General features: G+C 37.3%; 1 protein-coding gene across 2 annotated transcripts in view; it reads left to right on the forward strand.

Moving 5' to 3' along the window:
- The first annotated feature begins 305 nt into the window (after positions 1-305).
- Positions 306-18,601, forward strand: part of KMO (kynurenine 3-monooxygenase) — a 64,360-nt gene continuing 46,064 nt past the window's right edge. For both annotated transcript variants that reach the window (XM_077168457.1, XM_077168458.1), the window contains exon 1: positions 306-612. In XM_077168457.1, coding sequence (XP_077024572.1) covers positions 517-612 — 96 coding nt within the window. In that variant the 5' untranslated portion in view covers positions 306-516. The remainder of the gene's footprint in view (positions 613-18,601) is intronic.

Raw genomic sequence — 18,601 nt, forward strand, 5'->3', positions numbered from 1 at the left:
AGTTTTTTAAAGAAAACACCTGAGGACAATGCGAGGAAAAATTCCTGATTGGTCTTAAGAACCATGAAAGTTAACAATTCTCTGAGCAAAGTTTTATACTCCAAGAATGAATTGTGAAATCATGCCATCTTACTCTTCAAGAGAAGTGCTTTGAGGTTTCAGATGGGGGAAGTCTTCTTACTCATGGTTAATCACGAATGCAAATGAAACTAAGAATACATGCTCAGGCTGTAGAAAAAGAAGAAGAAAAGTCATAAAACTTGTGCTTAAAAAATTCCGCATTTTGCACAACGGGCAAAGGGTGATGTCTTCATTCAGCCAATTCTTTTTAAATCATTGCAACAAAGTCTCTTAAGCTGAATCAATTTGACTCTGGGCTACTAAACGGTTAAATGCTATTCTCTAAGTTAAAGCAAATTAACCTGGAACAAACAGTTCACAGGCTCACAGGCCTACAGAGCTTTGGACACTATAAAAACAGGGAGAAATCTGTGAGCAGGAGAGACAGTTCTCTAAATGACAGAAGCAACAGCATTTGTGAAAAACCCTTCGGCCGTTATGGATTCATCTGACCTTCAAAAGAAAAAAATAGCTGTTATTGGTGGTGGTTTGGTAAGAATCTATTGGGACATACTATAAATTGTTAATGATAAATTCATTATCATTGCTCTTGATTATTATTAATCACTTGAACAGATTGTTAATTGTTTGTGACAACTTTTCTAATATTTAAATACACCTTCTAAACACAGTATTTTTAACTTGCTCTTTTCCGGGAAAGGTATTTATATCCATTAAATATGAAGATGTCTGTTTTTCCTTGTCATTTTGGTCTAGCATTTTAAGAAACAGAAGATAAAGTAAATTGACCTTGCTCTTATCCCCAAATTGGCTATGTTTTTACAAACAAATATTAGTATATATAATCAGGCGAGACCAAATATTTGCCCCGCTATGTTTAATAACTCAGTGTATACCATTTAATAAGAATACAAGTGTCAAGAAAAATGAAATGAATGCAAAATTAACATGTTGACGCTCATAGTTATTTGAGGAATTGCAAATAGTATCTTTTCTGTCCTCTGACTTAATTGCCTTTTCCAATGGAGCTGTTATGGGCAATGGAGTGAGGCGTCATCTGTCCTGGAGCCTGACACAAGCGTCTGCTTCTCCCCCCTGCCCCCCCCCCCCCACAGTGCCAAAGCTAATTCTGTTTAACAGGGAGCTGTCTCAACTAAACTGTATTTCCCTCCTTTCAACAGAACTACAGTTTGGAAATAAAAAATATCCCCTTTAGTTAAAAAGCAATTTTTTCATTTTCACCATTGGTCTAATTATTTGTAGGCTCTTAGCCAATGTGTATTCATTTGTTCATTCATTTATTAATTTACTCAACAATTCTTTAATGACCTAATACGTGCCAGACAGTGTTCTCGGCAGTGTAAACATTAGGATACCTTTTACCACACATGAATTTCTGTAGTGTATGCTAATTTTGACTTTGGCTGTGCCTTATTGTCCTCCCTCCCCCCAGTACTATTACAGTTCCTTCAATATTTCTGATTCTAAATTTCAAAATGCTAAGGAATGTTATCACATGCGTTATCTGCTCACTGGATGTGACATGTGCTTCCATGTCTTCATACTGGGCTTCAGTCCCATTCTTATCAAAATTCCGTGCAAAAGAAGAATTCAGATGTTCAACAAAATCTCAGTGAGTGCTTGAGGAAGAACACAGATAAATTAGAAAATGTTAGTTAGGAATAAGAATTCTGGAAGGACTAGGAGCGGTAAGGATGGAGAGAGTGTCTTGGAGGGTTCTGGGGTGGGCTCTCTGAGGAGGGAGCATATGAACTGAGACCTGAATGATGAGACGAAAACAACCATGTGAAGATCTGGGGAAAGAGCATTCCAGGCAGAAGGAACAGCAGATAAGAGAACTGCTGAGACAATTATGAGCTTGATATGTTTAAGGGTCAGAACGAGGAAGGAGAAGAGTAGTTGGTGAGGCTGGAGAGGCTGACCTGGTCAGATCTTATAGGACCTCAGAGGGCAAGACAAAGAGATCAGATTTTATTCTAAGTGCAGTGGAAAGCCACTGGAGGATCTTAAGCAGGAAAGGATTTTGTGGGTTGTTTTTTGTTTTGTCTTATTATTTTTTTTAATACTATCAAACTTACAGGGAGTTACGGAAACAATACAAACCTCATACAGAGAACTCCAACACTCCCATTTCCCCTCCGATACCAAGATCCACCAATTTTAACAGATTGCCACATTTGCCTGCACCGTTCTATCTATCCATCTATCCATCCATCTGCTCATCTGTCTATCCATTCATTTTCTCAACACTTAATACTGGCATGCACATTTCCTAAGAACAGGGATATTCATTTATTAACCACCTTAAGTACTGTTATCAAGCTTAAGAAATTTAAATTGAAAAAATACTCCAATTTTTTCCTATGTCCCAAATAATATCCCTTTAAACTTTTCTATACCCTTGCTAAATCCCATCTGGGACAATGTATTGCATTTAATTGTCATTGTCTCTTTAGTTGCTCTTTGTTTTCTTTTCTTTTTTTTAGTTTAGGAACATACATATAACATAAACTTTCCCATCTCAATTACTCCCAAGCATGCCATTCAATGGGATTAATCACATTCCAATATTGCAGTATGCACCCTCACCACCAGCCATTACTAAAACTTTCTCAGCTCCCCAAACAGAAACCTCATACCCAGTAGTCACTAACTCCCCATTCTTGCTGCCCCCATACCCCTAGCAGCCTGTACTCTAATTTCTGTCTCTATAGGTTTGCATATACCCTGATATTTTCTTTGTAGTTATTATGAGGGTTAAATTTAACATTCTAAATCTATAACATCTCATTTGCTTGGATAACAGCTTAACTTCAATAGTATAACATGAACTGCATCCTTATATTCCTCCATCCCCCCACCTTTATTTAGTTCTTGTCACAAGTTATATGTTTATATATTATGATTCCCAAGCAGCTGATTTATCCTTACATTTTATGCATTTACCTTTTAGATCCTATAGGAAGTAAAAAGTGGAGTTTCAAACCAAAAATACAACAGTAGTGGCATTTATATTATTTACTCATATCATCACCCTCACTAGACATCTTTATTTCTTCATGTGGCTTCAATCAGTTGTCTAGCATCCTTTCCTTCCAACCTACAGAACTCTGGCATCTCTTGTAAAGCCTGACTGATGGTGACAAACTCCCTCAGTTTTTGTTTATCTAGGAATGTTTTAATCTCTCCCTCATTTTTAAGGACAGTTTTGCTGGATATAGAATTCTTGATTGGCAGTTTTATTTTTTCAGCACTTTAAATATGTCAAACCTCTGCCATCTTATTTCCATTGTTTCTAATAAGAAATTGGCAATTTATTGAGGTTCTTTTGCATGTGCACATTGCTTCTCTCTTGTGGCTTTCAGATTTCTGTCTTTACTCTGACATTCAAAACCTGACTATAGTATGCAGTGGTGTTGGCATATTTAGATTTTTCTTGTTTGAAATTTGTTGAACATCTGAGATGTGTATATTCATGTTATGTTAATTTGGGAATTTTCAGCCATTCTTTAAAGACTCTCTTTTTCCTTTATCTCTTTCTTTTCTGGGATTCCCATAATGGGCATATTGGTATGGTTGGTGGTGTCCCATATGTTCCTCAGGCTCAGTTTACTTTTTGGCTCTTGTTCTTCTTTTTTCTACTCAGACTGAATGATTTCAGTTGTCTTGTCTTCAGATTTTTCTGATTCTTTCTTCTCTCCACTTTAATTTGAACTATTCTGGGGAATTTTTGTTACAGTGGTTTAAGCTCTGTTAGATTCCTTTTCATAATTTCCATCTCTATTGATATTTTCTCTGTGTTTCTGCATCATTTTCCTGATTTGCTTTAGTTACTTGTCCATGTTTTTCTTTATCTCCCTAAGCATGTTAAGGAACAGTTTTTGAAGGTCTTTGTCTGGCATGTCTCAGGTCTGGTCCTCCTCACTCATGGTTTCTAATGCCTTAGACTTCTCCTTTGTCTGGGCCATCACTTCTTGCTTATGTGTTTTGAAACCTGCATATTTGGGCATTTTAATGTTTAATCAGTGGAATTTAGACTATGAGGCATCTGTTCCTTAAGCTTGTGTCTATCTAGTGTTGTGACAAAGCATTCCTTGAATGCCAGCAACTCACAGGAAAGGGGGAGGAGGAGGAGGAGGAAGAGAAAAAGAAAACACCTTTCCCAGTTTTTACAAATTGCACTGTGCCAGTGCTCTTTCATATCCATACACTGGGTTTAGAGAATAGCTCCAGGCCAAAGCATAAGGCCTCTCTGATCCTTTCTGCATATGCATCTTGATTTGGGTATGCTTATGTGGACCTAGGAATCCCCCTGTTTACATGATTACATATGCCCCCCTCTTCCCTAGGAAACAGTTTCCTGGCAGTCTCTGGCACTGTACTGTGTATCCTATAGCCAGCAAACCCTTGCCCCAGGGAGCACAACTTGACTGAACTCCCACAGAATTTTGTAGTAGAGCTCGGTGAATTGCCTTCTACATGCAGAGCAAGTTCTGGGATTGTGAGTCCGCAGGCCATCACCAGACAGAGTGGATGAGACATACATGCTTCTAGTGTATGTGTGAAGGTTACTTCTGCTCCCTTTGGAATCAGGGGAGAGAAGGGGTGAGTCAGGGTGCTATGAGGTTCTTCTAATTTAAAGTGTCTTTTTCTTGATTTCACACTTGCCCTGTTACTTTAGTCCTTTCATTGTTTCCTGGAATTTTGAGAAAGATGTTTCTGCCAGTTCCTTCTGGTTATTCAAAGTTTCTGTGGGTGTTGGAGCCCTGAATAGCCTCATTCTGCCATCTTGATCCTACTTGGTGTTTTGAAAGATGTCAGGCTACTATGGGAGAATGACTAGGAAGAGTGTAAGGAGACAAGATAAACCAGTTAGGAGGTTGTTATGTTTGCTCAGGACTTAGAATAGATTGGCAGCAGTGAATAAAAGTAGGTGGCTTCAGCATAAATTTTGGACCATGGTAGTATTTACTGATGTATCAGCTACGGTGGAGAAGAAACCAGTCTACTAGAAACTATGGAGATGGAGATGCCATTTACTGAGATGGGGAATACTGGGGAAGGGCAGGGCTGGGGCCAGGAGTAGAATAAATAATTTTGCTCAGATACATTGTTTATAATGTCTCTTAGAAATCCAAATGGAGATATCAAATATGTAATTGGATATATGATTTTGAAAGACATAAAAAATTGGGCCTCATTCATGTATTTCTCCCCAAACAACACTTGACCTCCTCATCATATACTCACTCATTGTCTGGGCACACAAACACGTACTCAAAACTGAAGACATAACTTAATACCCATATATTAGGAAGCAACTAGGTTGAAAAATGCTCTGCAAAGAGATCTTATCCACCCTATTGCTCAGACTCATATTTAATTCCTCTTTTCATTTAGGAGGGCCCATTCCTCCATTAGTAAGTCTCAGTGGTTCTATATCCAAAATATATTCCAAATCTGACCATCGCTACCACACTAGTCCAAGCCATCATTGTCTCTTATCTACACTCTTGTAACAGCCTCCTACATAATCTTCCAGGTTCTGTGCTTACCCACCTAAAGTCCATTCTCTACAAAGCAGCCAGAATCGGTCTTCAAAATCTTAAGTTTGACAATACCACTCTCTGCTAGAAACTTTCCAATGTTTACATCAAAAGAGCATAGAATCCAAATTGTTTAGCAAAGGCTTGGCAAACACTGAGCCTCTGCCTACGTGTCTGACCTTACCTTTTCCCTGTTTTTTTTTTTTTTGCATTATCTATCAGTAGCTGAAATTATACTCTACTTGTTTGTATGTCTGTTGTCTACTTCAACTATGATATAAACTCTTTGTTTACCAACATATTCCAGTGGCTGGAATTGTGCCAGACATTAAGCATTTCATGGATGAATGAGTGAATGAATGAGAGGAACAAGAAAATGCTTCTTAAAGATATAAAGGTGGAGAAAACTTTATAACAGATGTAAGTTTGATTATTGAGGAAATTATTTTTTATAAAAAGATAAACTTAAGAAAATTCAATTCAATACCCAGGGAACAAAGCTATTTTCTTGCCCATTTTCTTTCTTGTGTTTTTTTCACCCTTCCCATTCTCTTCATATCTGTGGGCTATATCCCAGAATCTAGTATTGCCTAAAACATTCAAAGCTCTTCTGACCTCCAAGAGTTTCCTTGCAAGAGTCGAAAAGCTGTTCTTAGAAGTCTAAAGAATACAGCAAACTTCCCTAGATTTTTTTTTCAGTAGTAGCCTACCATCTCTAGTAATTTTGTCTACTGAAAAGTCATCCTGAGAATTTGTCCTTGCTCTGCTGTAGGAATTTCTTGGTTAAACCAGTTGATTTTCTTTCTTTGAAGATGTAGGGAGTTAAAAGTTCAGAAGGAATCAACACATCAGTGAGAGAGCTCTTACTGAGAAATACTGAGAAACTAAATTTGAAAGAAGCTGTAAACCATGAGCATAAACTGGTGGAAGTTTAGATATTGAAGAAAGAGTGGGAAAAAAGTTAAATTGTATTCCAAGAAAAATCAACATATTGACTTAGATATTTTCCTCTTTGTGTGAATCACTGCTTATCCTAGCCCTCTCCTGTACCCCCAGCCTACCTCAGGGAAGATGGAGGAGCTACTGGTAAAGACCTCTTCCCTCCTGTTGATAGCTCAGTTTCCTTTGCCTTCACTTGCTGCATTCTATCAAAGTATTGATATCTGCTATTCTCCTTAGAAGGTTTTTAACTTCATGAATATAAAGGCTGTCTTATATCTGGATTCTGCTCCCTTCTCCATTATAGACTTTACTTCAGTGCCTTATACTGTCAAACACACTGGAGTATTTTGGGTGTGCGTTTGAGTTCACAAGAAGACGGTGATTTACTCCCTTAGAAGTTATGGGAAATTAAAAGAAAGGCAATGTTTTTTCTCAGAATGTGTCACAAAGAATTTAGTTCTTTGAAGAATTTAGTTGTTGGAAAAGGATTTGAAAAGCAACCTTTGCTTTTTGGGCCGGAGGTAATTATGCAGGAGTAGCTTCCCAATCCTAAAAAGCCAGCAGAGAGAACATACATTCGGCTTATCATTCCTCTGCCATACAAACTGCCTTAACTCTGTGTCAGATGAGACATTTCTTTCTTTCTTCCTTCCTTCCTTCCTTCATTCATTTGTTCCTTCCTTCCTTCCTTCCTTCCTTTCATAAAGCAACAAGTCAGAGAATCAAAAGAAAGTCATCTAAACTATATATGTTTATATATAGGGTCCTTGGTGTTCAGAAATGTTGCTTCTGATGAGTGTTTTCAGTGTTTACAGTTCTGATAGAAATAATCAAATGCTAGAGAGTCCTCTTTGGGTCACAGTGGCAGCTATTAAACCCTCATTTTGGGCTGAAGCCAAGAGCCTTAGCTAAAAGGACAATTAAGCATTCCAGAATTAACTATCTGCTGCTGGGTGTTCAGTGTCCTACCACATATGTTGAAGGTATATTTTGCTGGACCATTGAAGCATTTCTTCTGTTTCCCCTGCTGACAAGCAATCCCACTTCAGAGTATTCTGTGACCCATTTTCCAAATGTTTAACACAGTAAAATTCTCCACTGAGGGATGTGTTGGGGTGTGTGTGTGCAAAATATCAGTGTGAGGAGACTCCTACATTTCACAAGTTATTGTTGAGAATCATGTCTTGATCCATGGTATTTATGTAATGTTTGTGGCCTCTGCTGATGAAATTGCCTTTGAAACAGTTTGATATTGACTCTGTGAGAGGTTATGTCTCACATATATAAACTTTGGATTCGAATTGGCCCCAAGCTGAGTTTCTGTCCTGCCTTTTTGGAATCTTTCATGCATCCTTGGCTCAGCTTAGTGTCATAGAAACAGCGTTAAACAGTGAGGAGCCTCGCTGCAGGCAAGTCGGGAAGCAGCTGGAAGCTCAAGAAAGTCTCAATGTCTCTAGGTCTCAGTTTCTTCCTCTTGAGCTAAAACCAGATCACTAAATATTTTAACTCTAGAAATCTTTTTTCCCCCACACCTCCTCATTCATAGATTTCTAGCTTTGTTTCCAACTTAGTCCTTTGTAAAACCATCAATCAAATGTCACCCAAAATTTTCACTTTCCACATAGTAAACTTCTTAGGCACATATAAGCTTTCAGATGGGCTGAGGTCTCTATACAGCTTGGTTCAATGCATATCTTTAATTCTGTGCAAATATGAATGCAATAAACTGTGTAAATGGCTTAATTACTTTTATCCATCATTAATACTATTATTTTATTATTTTTTATTAATCTTAAAATAAACAAAACCCTATTAACTCCACTCTTGTTTTCTACTCTATAGGTACTAAATCTTCATTTTTGTTCCCATATCTTAGGCCATCTAGAAACAGAAGTGAAATGAACTTCTTTGTGGCTCTAGAAGTCACCCTGAATTTGTCCAATGGCCGGGAACAGTTTCTGTTTTCACTCTATTAGACTTCCTCAGTCTCTTTTGTACTTTTGCTTGTGCTCCAATTCCTCTCATCAAACAAGTTTTCTTTCTGCTCTCTTGCTTATGTGTCTGAATTTCTCTAAAAGCCTCATAATATTTTGAGAATTTTGTGCTACCCTAATGAACTCTTGAGGTGGCTCATCTATCCTGCTCTCAGTTACACATAGAGTACTCAGCACTCAAAGTTTACTTCATTTGCTACCTGGCAAGCATGGTCTGGAATGGAGCCAACAACTTTAGACAGCTGGGAGCTGTTAAGTGCTTACAAATAGTGTGCTTCCATTTCCTTTGCATTTGTCCATCCTCCCCCCAATACTCCCAGACTCTTTGTCCATCTATCCATATACATCCACCCATCTATTCTATCTAATCAAAGAGAAAACAACATTCTCATGCGTTAGTGATGGTCATTTAAATTGGTATGTTGGAGAAGGAAGACAGTTTGAAAACATACAGATGGGTAGTCTTAAAAACTTGGGAAAATTGCAGAAAGCAGCACCAGCCACCTCTCCTCTTGAAGTCAGACTCCGTATAGAATTGCATTCAGAGAAGCCACTGTTCTTAAATCTAAGAGAAATGAAGGCAACCAGAATCTTTGGTCTCTCAAAAGATTCTGGTCTCTCAAAACCACCAAATTCGGAAATATTCATAACCCACAAGCAAACCTTCTAAAATTAATCTTGCCCCACACACCACCAAACTCCTACACTCTAGGCTGTCAAAATATTTTTGCTCAATTCATTTCAAAAAGTCTCTCTTCATTCTCCCTTCGCTCACTCTTCTTCCTACTACTACTCCCACAATTATTTGTAGTACTACTTCAGTCCTCCCTGGAAAATGATAAGACCCAAGCACCAAGCCAGGGCAGGTAGAAAGGGGAAGTTGCTAAAGTCTTTCACTCAGATTTGTCCTTTGGTAGACCATTTCATTACTAAGATTCTACCAAAAGAAATAAAAGTATGTATCATATGAGTGTTTACAGTGTAAAAATGTTGAAAATAACTTGAATGTCTAAATATAAAAACATGGCAGACAATTAAATGTAATACAAGTATTAAATATTATGATTTAAAATATTTTCTAACATGGAAAGATATTCACAGGATATGGTTAATTTTCTAAATAAAGCCAGCTTTCATTTTTGAAAGAAATGTCATTTGTTTTATATGCACAGTGGAAATGTTGAGTGATTTTCGCTGGTGGTAAGATTATGGGGGACTGGGCACTGCAACGGTGGCTCAGCGGCAGAGTTCTCGCCTGCCACGCTGCTGCCACGCTGGAGACCTGGATTCGGTTTTGGTGCCTGCCCATGTGAAAAAAAATATATATATATATATATTATGGGGGATTCCTTATTTTTCCTTCACATTGACCTGTATTTTCTATTTTTTAATAGAAAACTTTCTGAGTTATTACTATATTCTTACTATACATCAGGTTTATTTTAGATTGAACTGGAAATAGAAAGATTAATAAAATACAAGCCATAGAAATATCATTATTCTCTGGGCATCACAGTCTGGGGGAAGGAGGAAGTCAAACAGGAATGTACATAAATAATTCAATTCATTGCGGAGACACTGAAACCCAAATAAACATGTACACACCTGTGGAATTACAGAAGAAAGGGCAAATAAGTCTTTGGAAGAAGGGAGAACTCAAGAAAAATTTCACTGAGGAAACGAGTCTTCAAAAAAGGGGTAACAATTTTCCAGATACATAAGGCAGGAAAGGATAGTCAGGCAAAGGCATGGATATATAAAAAAAATACATGGCATACATTTTACAATACGTGAATGAGGAAATATAAAGTAACTTTCTTGTGCCTATAGAGATAGTCCATGGGAATAGCAAGAAATGATCGAGAGAGGCTGAGGTCACAGGTAAGAAACTTGATGCTTTCTCAGGAACTATGAAGGACCTTAGGACAAAAAATAGATCATCTAAGTTTTGTTTCAGAAGGTAACTAAGACTAGCGCAGTATATGGTTTGACTCGCTAGAGACTGGAGATAGGGGGTTGTTATTAAACCACTGCAGCCGTCTTGGTGTAAGGTAAGAGTGAGTGAAGGATACGGGTAAGAGGAAATCCGTTTTGAGAAAGAGTCAAGAAGAGCAATCAATGGAACTTGTTGACTGATTAAACATACATTTGTAGGTAGAGAAGGAAGTTAATTTTCTCCCGGGCATCCAGTTGGGTGACTTGGTGAGCAGAGATGTATTCACCAAGATATGGAATACAGAAGGAGGAGAAGGTTCAATAGTTAGAGATGAGTTCAGGAGAAAGAGCTGGGCTAGAGATGCAGTCATCAACACACTCTCCTAAGAGCCGTCATGGAAAGTGTGTAGAGCATTTATCTTCACCTTATCAAAGGAAAAATCAAGACCAAATTCAGAATGATACAGATTGGAGAGTTCAGGGTAAGGCTTAAATAATAAAAGAATATTTGGCATAACTTATTTGATTCTAGCAGAGTACAATAATTACTATAAAAATAGAAAGATATTTATTTGTATGCTTGTATAGTTGGGAGCACAGTTAACATTCTGTTTCCTCTCATTACACAACATTGGTATGTCCAAATATTAAACTCTTGAGAGACCAAAATAAAGTATCCTGACCAAAAACAGATTTCAAGAGGTATAAATAAGGTTTTAAAAGTCTGTTTTTGATGAATTGAGAAACACCTAGGTTTCTTTCTTTGAGACAGTTTAACATGTTTCATTAGGTCACAAATAGTTGACTTGTGTTTAATATTCCATAATCAGATTAATTTCAAATATGTTACAGAAAAAGGCATAAATGCATAACATTTTTATACTCATGAACTTCAATTCCTGTTAGGGCCAATATTTATAAAGCAAAAGGCCTTCTCATGAACACTGGACACAGCCATCACTGGAGGAGCCACAGGAGCCAGCCCGAACTTGGTGAATCGTATTGCATTAAACCACAGCAGTGGAGCACATGAGAAGCATAACTAGCATTTATAAAAGCAAAATTTCCAAATACTGTTTATAGTTGGAAACCTAGTCATTAATATGATGAACCAGGATGGAACAAAGCATGTGACGCTGCAAAGAAGGAAGTAAGAGGAGACAGGAAAGGAAAGTGGAAAAATAGAACTATAAACTGGGTAAATCCACAGTGATGTAACCAAAGGGAAGCTCTTAGAGTCCTGCTTATGCACAGACTTCACCAATTGTTATTAAAACTTTAAATAAACAAGTTGTTTTGTGATCAAAATAATTTACTGTATTGTGGACTTCTGGTGCTTCAAAACAAATATGGAAACTTTTCATAATTGTCCATATTCTCAATAAAAACTGTCCTATTTCATTCAGAGTTAACTCTCCAAGATCTGGCCTCATGAAAACTGCTTCATTTCTCCAAGATGTCTAATTCTGCCCAATTTTGTCTCTCCTCTTACCAACCTCCTTCCTTATTTTTGCTCAGGAACCCTGCTGTGACTTAACCGAGTGTCTGTGGTATGCTCAAAACACTCTACACACAACATTTTCCTTTCCATTTATATCTTTATAGCTAGCTAGCCTTTTTAGAAAGTACCATGTAAAAATTAACAGGGGCACTGACAGTTATTCCCAATTAAGCACTTTTTATAGAAAGTGAGAAGGGGAAATATGGTTAGAGTCTACAAGCTACCTTATTAACCAATTACTAATGCTTTCAGCAGAACTTGTACAACACTTACTAGTATTTTTTTTCTTTTAGCTATATTTGAACTTCAATTACACAGAATTGGGATTATTGTAATCTTTATTTCGTAACCTACTATTATGAACTGTCATGGAGAAGACACTTTTATTTATTTGTTTGCTTGCATTTAGCAATAATAATAATAATGATAATAGTAATAATGTGGAGGAAGAAGCTGCATTTGTGAAACCACCATACAATATGAAATACATATGAAAATTATGTAAAATTTTCTTTTTACATACAATATGAAAATTAATACCTTGTCAGTGACTTGCATCAATGTCTGTGCTTCTCCCTCACCTATTATAAACATTGTCCTGAAATTTAGGCTTATCATTCCCTCTATTATACTTAGTTGTATCACACACACTCACATGTACATACACAGACATACACACATGCATATATATGTATATACATGCAAATATGCATTTCTAAAAAGTATGCATATCTGTATCTATGGTTTAGTTTCACTTGTCTTTATTAGAATAGCATCATGCAGTGTGAAATCATTTGCGACTGATTCTTTTCACTTATGGTATTGTTAACATATCATATTTGCATGAAATATCTTCTTTGCCTGACTATTTAACTTGAGAAGATAATCACAAGCAACAAGAATAGAGAATCCTATATGCCCTTATTCACTCCCGCAGTTGATATTTTCATGAACCAAGGATTATATTTCACCCTATTGTGCCCACAATACCCGAGCTCCATTTCCAACCCATAAGAAACAATTTACAACCACTTGATTAATAAATGTTAACAAGTATGGCATAAGAAGTTTTGGAAAGCTATACATCAACACCTGCCAACCTTGAGAATGATTTGGAATAGAATTTCTACGTGGGTTCAGCTCCCATTTTCCCAGATCCTGGAATCAGCTTTGGCCAAAGAAACGGAATATAACAAACTCGTCACAGTAGACCCCTGGCCCACTGTTGGCTTGGAGCTGATCCAATTCCCACACGTTGTTGAGACCCTTCCATGCAGCATTGCTTGTTGTCCTACAGTTAGATCTCCAGGAAATGAATGAATGGGTTTCTTGCTTCTGAATCCCAACCTCTCTACTTTTAGGCTATTTTTCTACACTGGGCTTTTTCTGATCATTTGCTGTTTAGATTGCAGCCGGTGTGTCCTGCTTGACTTATACCCCTGCTCTGTTTTCCCAGTAAGAGAGATTTATTTCTAAATTACCTGCTTCAGCCTCGTTCCAACTTTCCTGACCCTGTTGGTGTCCTGGTCCATACACCCCCACACCAGCCTTCCACTGCTATAAAAGGAGCAGTTGCGATTGCAACACTAGGGAAGAAAAGGGAGCTTCACAGACCTTTCTGTTTTCCCTTGATGAGTCTTATTTCATTTAATTCTTCAATACCTTCTATGTTTGTTTGTAAATGCCATACAGCCATGTAGCCTTTAGCAGAAATGTATTTTTTGTATGAAATTCACAACTTTTTTTTCCATGATAAATTTATCACCAGTATTACCCTTACTAGACACTCTTTGATGCATGAATGAAAAGAGGGAAAGCAGCAACTTTTTATAAGTTGGGAGAAAGAAGGGGAAGGAGCAAAGAGATAGGAGATGTTTGTGCTTAAGAGAAGGAATTTCGCCCCTATGGTGAAATCAAAGGAACTGTGTTCAGTAAACATCAAAGAGTCCAGCACCCTGCTGGAAAAGAGTGTAGAATGTGATGAAAAGAACAAGTTAAGACACATGAGTTTCTATGCTAGACACTAAACTGACTTGTTAGTTGGGACAGCTTGAGCATGGTTGAGAAAATGATAACAGCAATCAAAAGTGAATTCATTTCATATTGAATTAAGAGGAAAGCCACTGGTGATGATCTCTTCAGACACGCCAAATGTTAACAAGTATCAGCTTCATAATTTGAATAGGGCTTACCTAGGGGAAAATGACTAATATATATATATGTGTGTGTGTGTGTGTGTGTGTGTGTGTGTGTGTGTGTGTGTATGGATGTGTATATATGTATATATGTATGTGTAAATGTAATATTTGCTTTTTAAAAATAATTCAACATAGATTTCTCAGTCAACATTCCAGAACATTAAATATGAGGTTTATTTTGCAAAAAATTAAATCAAAATGCTTTCCAGACACTTAATAAATGGTTTATATTATGGCCCAAATATAAGATTTTAAAATAACCACCAGTACATAGACATTGAATAATATTAAGAAAGTTGCACTGTCACTGAGTGGTGAGAGGAGATGCAATCCCTGAATCACCAGGTTACTAAAAACAAAAAAAAAAGGAAGGAGGGAAGGAAGGTAGGAAACATAAAAGATTGGATGCTAAGACCCTCTGGAGAAGGGAGTAAACACCTGTGTGGAGTTCATGGTGGAAAAGGACGCAGATGTCCTGTGCCTACCTGGGACTCAGACCACTAGGCCCTCTCAACCTTGACGCCAAGGCTTGCTTAGCCCTAACATCCAGCAGGAGTCCACACATCGCAGAGCCCTCTTGTTGGGTATTCTCTCCCAGATCATTATTCTCAGCTAATTCTCGGATGCCTCTCTCCCAACTCAACTTCCCCTTGCCACCTTGCTAACTTCCCTCCCCAAACCTTCCACAGAGTCTACTGGAACACAGTTTTAATGCAAGAAAAATCACAGACATCTTCACTTTATTCATTGAATGTCCCTGCAACCTCCTGGTCTTAACCTAAATCCAGATACCCTCTGAGGACAACGTCTCCCTTGCAGGCCTCTCCCACAATTCAAGTACATCAGGCTGGTGGCTTGCTCCTCACTGCAACTTCCAGCCGTGTAAGTCTCCATTTTGATGTGCAAACCTTTTGAGGTTTATATCCTACTTATGCCACATTCTGCCCCTCCTCACCGTTGTCATCAATTGACATCTGGAATATTTCCCCCCAGGCTCGAAGACTTTAGCACTTACTCATAATCTTTTTTTCCCTATACCTCAGCCCTGCCAGAATTCTGGGTGACTATCAAAGTCCATATTGTGGACCCATCCAATTCCCTAGTCACTCAGTGCCTTGAACTCCTTGCTTCCAATCTCTTCCACTTCCAAGTCCCACGACCATATCCTGAACCTGGATCTTATCATTCCAGAGAATGGCCCTATCTCTAAATTAATCACCTTAGACATAGGATTTTCTAATAAAAACTGCCTAACTTTCTGGCTCTTGCATTGCTACTTTTGCTACATCAGTTCTTTACAGAGACCTCCTACTTCTTCCTGTCCACCATCCCTACTCTGTCTTAACTTCTATCCCCATTTAATTTGGATTTTATGTCCATCAGTCCAACCATTTCCTTCAGCTCCTTTGCTTCATTGTCTTTGCATCTCATCTTATGAGGTAGGTACTGTTATTGTCTTGTTTTACAAGTACGGAAAATGAGGCACAAAAAAGTTAAGTCACTTGCTTAAGTTAACATATTTCTTGGGAAGTGGAGTTGGCATTGAGATTCAAACATATCCAGTTTGGTTCGAGAGCATAACTTCCAAACCAATAAACTAGTAGTGTTTACGTTATTCAGTCCCATGTTTTATCTTCTAGCTTTCCTTCCAGTGACATACACGACCCTAAACTTCCTCTTTCAACCCAAATCACACACTCAGCACTGTTAATTTACACTCACGATAATGTGCTACCATCACCTCTATCCATTTCCAAACCTTACCATTAACCTAATTAAAAATTCTGTACAAATTAAGCATCAGCTCCCCATTTTCTACCCTCATTCTGTCTCCTGGTAACTTCTATTTTAGATTTTAACTCTATGAGTTTGCTTATTATAATTAGATCCCATTAGTAAGACCATATAGTATGTGTCTTTTCGTATCTGGCTTATTTCATTCAACATAATGTCCTCCAGGCTTGTCTATGTTGTTGTATGTCTTAGGAGTTCATTTATTCTTACAGCTGAACAATATTGCATCATATATATATATATATATACCATATTTTGTTTATCCATTCGTTGGTTGATGGACACTTAGGTTGTCTCCATTTTCTGGCAATTGTGAATAATGCCACTATGAACATCAGTGTGCAAATGTCTGTTTGTGTCCCCGCTGTTAGAACTTCTTGGTATATACCTAGTAGTAGGATTGCTGGATCATATGGAAGTTCTACATTTATCAGCCTGACTCTTGACTGGAGCAGCAATATGGGCCTATCACATGCCTTGGTCATCTCACACATGCAACATCTAGGTAGTTACTCTTCTTATGTGATAATTGGCTTCCAAGAGGCAGGAGGCAGAAGCTTCTGGGCCAGTTAAGGACTATGCTTAGAAATGGCTAAGGGTCACTTCTACTGCTTTTTTTTTTGGTTAAAGCTACCACAGGCCCTTCTAGATTCAAGAAAGTGGAGAAACAAACTTTGCCACTCGATGAGGGAAGGGGGTCAAGGCAGAAGAACAGAACCCAGTTGAAAGACAGTAGTTAAAACAACATTGATTCCTTTTTATGGCTGAAAAATATTCCATTGTATGGACAGACCACATTTTGTTTATCTATTCATCAGTTGATGGACACTTGGGTTGTTTAAATTTGGGGTGTTATGAATACTACTACAGGTTTTGGGTAGATGTGTGTTTTCATTTCTCTTGGGCATATACCTAGGAGTTGATGTTTTGCGATAGGCATTTCTTTTAATTCTGAGTGACACTGAGCTTCTTCATGCAGCTCCATTGCCTGTTTCTCTGTTCACTTGTTGTCTTTGTTCCTATTAACTTGTATGAGTTCTTAGTTAATCAAGAAAATTAGTCTATTATCTGGCATATGTGTTGTAAATATTTCTCTCCAGTTTTTCATTTGTCTTTTGACTTCATATATGGTATTTTGTGATATTCAGAAATTAAGGTTTAAAAAATATTTTCAAAATTAAAAAAAAAAACATCAAGAAGGTAAAATAGATAGAAGATGGGGGTAGGGGAGGAGCTTGAGACCCATAACAAAATAGTGGAACTATCCTGAATTGGATAAAAGGGACAGTTTTCTTTATTGTAATAGGAGGAAGTGAAAATGGGATGAGTGCAGGTGATAAAGAAGGTGCTGCCTTCTATTTTTTTCTCAAAAATGAGAAGCAAAATCATTTTTTCTGTTAGAGAGAGGGAGGAAGCTTCATAAAAAGAGACTGGAAAAAGTTTGAAATAGCTGCTATGGATAAAGGGAAAACAAGTTCACTAAAAAAATGTATTTGGATTTTTGGTCACTGCTTAACATCCTTTTCACATGATATGAAATTGTAGTGAAACCAATCTATACTGCCTGTGGTTTTCTCCAGCTGCTTGGGTCTGGGCATTAAAAAGTGAGTATTTTTAATGTTTTTTAAGATGTCAGTTTTAAAGTATTAGTTTCATAAGGTTGCTATAACTAATTGCCACAAACAAAATGGCTTATAACAATGGAAATTTATTATCTTAGAGTTCTGGAAGCTGGAAGGCCAAAAAAAATTACATATTTTTAAGTCAACAAATATTAGGAATTCAACTAATTGTGAGGAGGGGATCTGCAAAATTCTTATGCAAAAAGTGGATTTTCATATTCAAAAGAGATTTATCAAGCATTGATCTGTTTATAGAAGTTTCTCTTTAACTAGCTTTTTAACTAGTGTTTTTTGGGTACAAGAACTTAACTTGGTAATCTTTGGATCCCTAGAGATTAAATTTATACATAATACATAATAGGTGCTCAAAACAGTTTGATGTAATTTGGTCACAAAACTTTATTTACAAATGAAAAATCTACCATCTACTTATGCATTTGGCAAATATTTATCAGGTACCTACTATGTTGCTAACACCGTGCTAAATACAGTTTGCAACCCAGTGAGGTAATCAGATACTGGTTTTGGAATCATTCAAATATTGTAAACTTTCAACTGTGGTAAGCTCCTCAAAGGAGAAGTCCACAGCACAAATAAAGGTATAGACAACAAATAGTATCAAATGTTGCCGAAAATTCAAGGGTGATAATTGAATATCGATGGCCTTACCAAATTGAAGTTGCTAGTGATGAGGCAGTAAATAAACCACTGCAACTTACATTAGAAGGTCATTAGCTTTGAGAAGATAACAGAAAAAAACTCTTCATGATCTCAGTATAGGTCAATATTTCTGAAACAAGACACCAAAAGCATTAACAATAGAGTAAAAAGATTGAGAAATGTGACTACATTAAGTTAAAGAACTTCTGTTCCTCAAAAGATACCAGATCATTTAAAAAGCAAGCCATACAATGAAAGAAGATATTCGCTACATCTAAAAATGACAAAGAACCTGTATTCAGAATCT

Source organism: Tamandua tetradactyla, chromosome 7 (genome assembly GCF_023851605.1).
Source record: "Tamandua tetradactyla isolate mTamTet1 chromosome 7, mTamTet1.pri, whole genome shotgun sequence".
Lineage (NCBI taxonomy): Eukaryota > Metazoa > Chordata > Mammalia > Pilosa > Myrmecophagidae > Tamandua > Tamandua tetradactyla.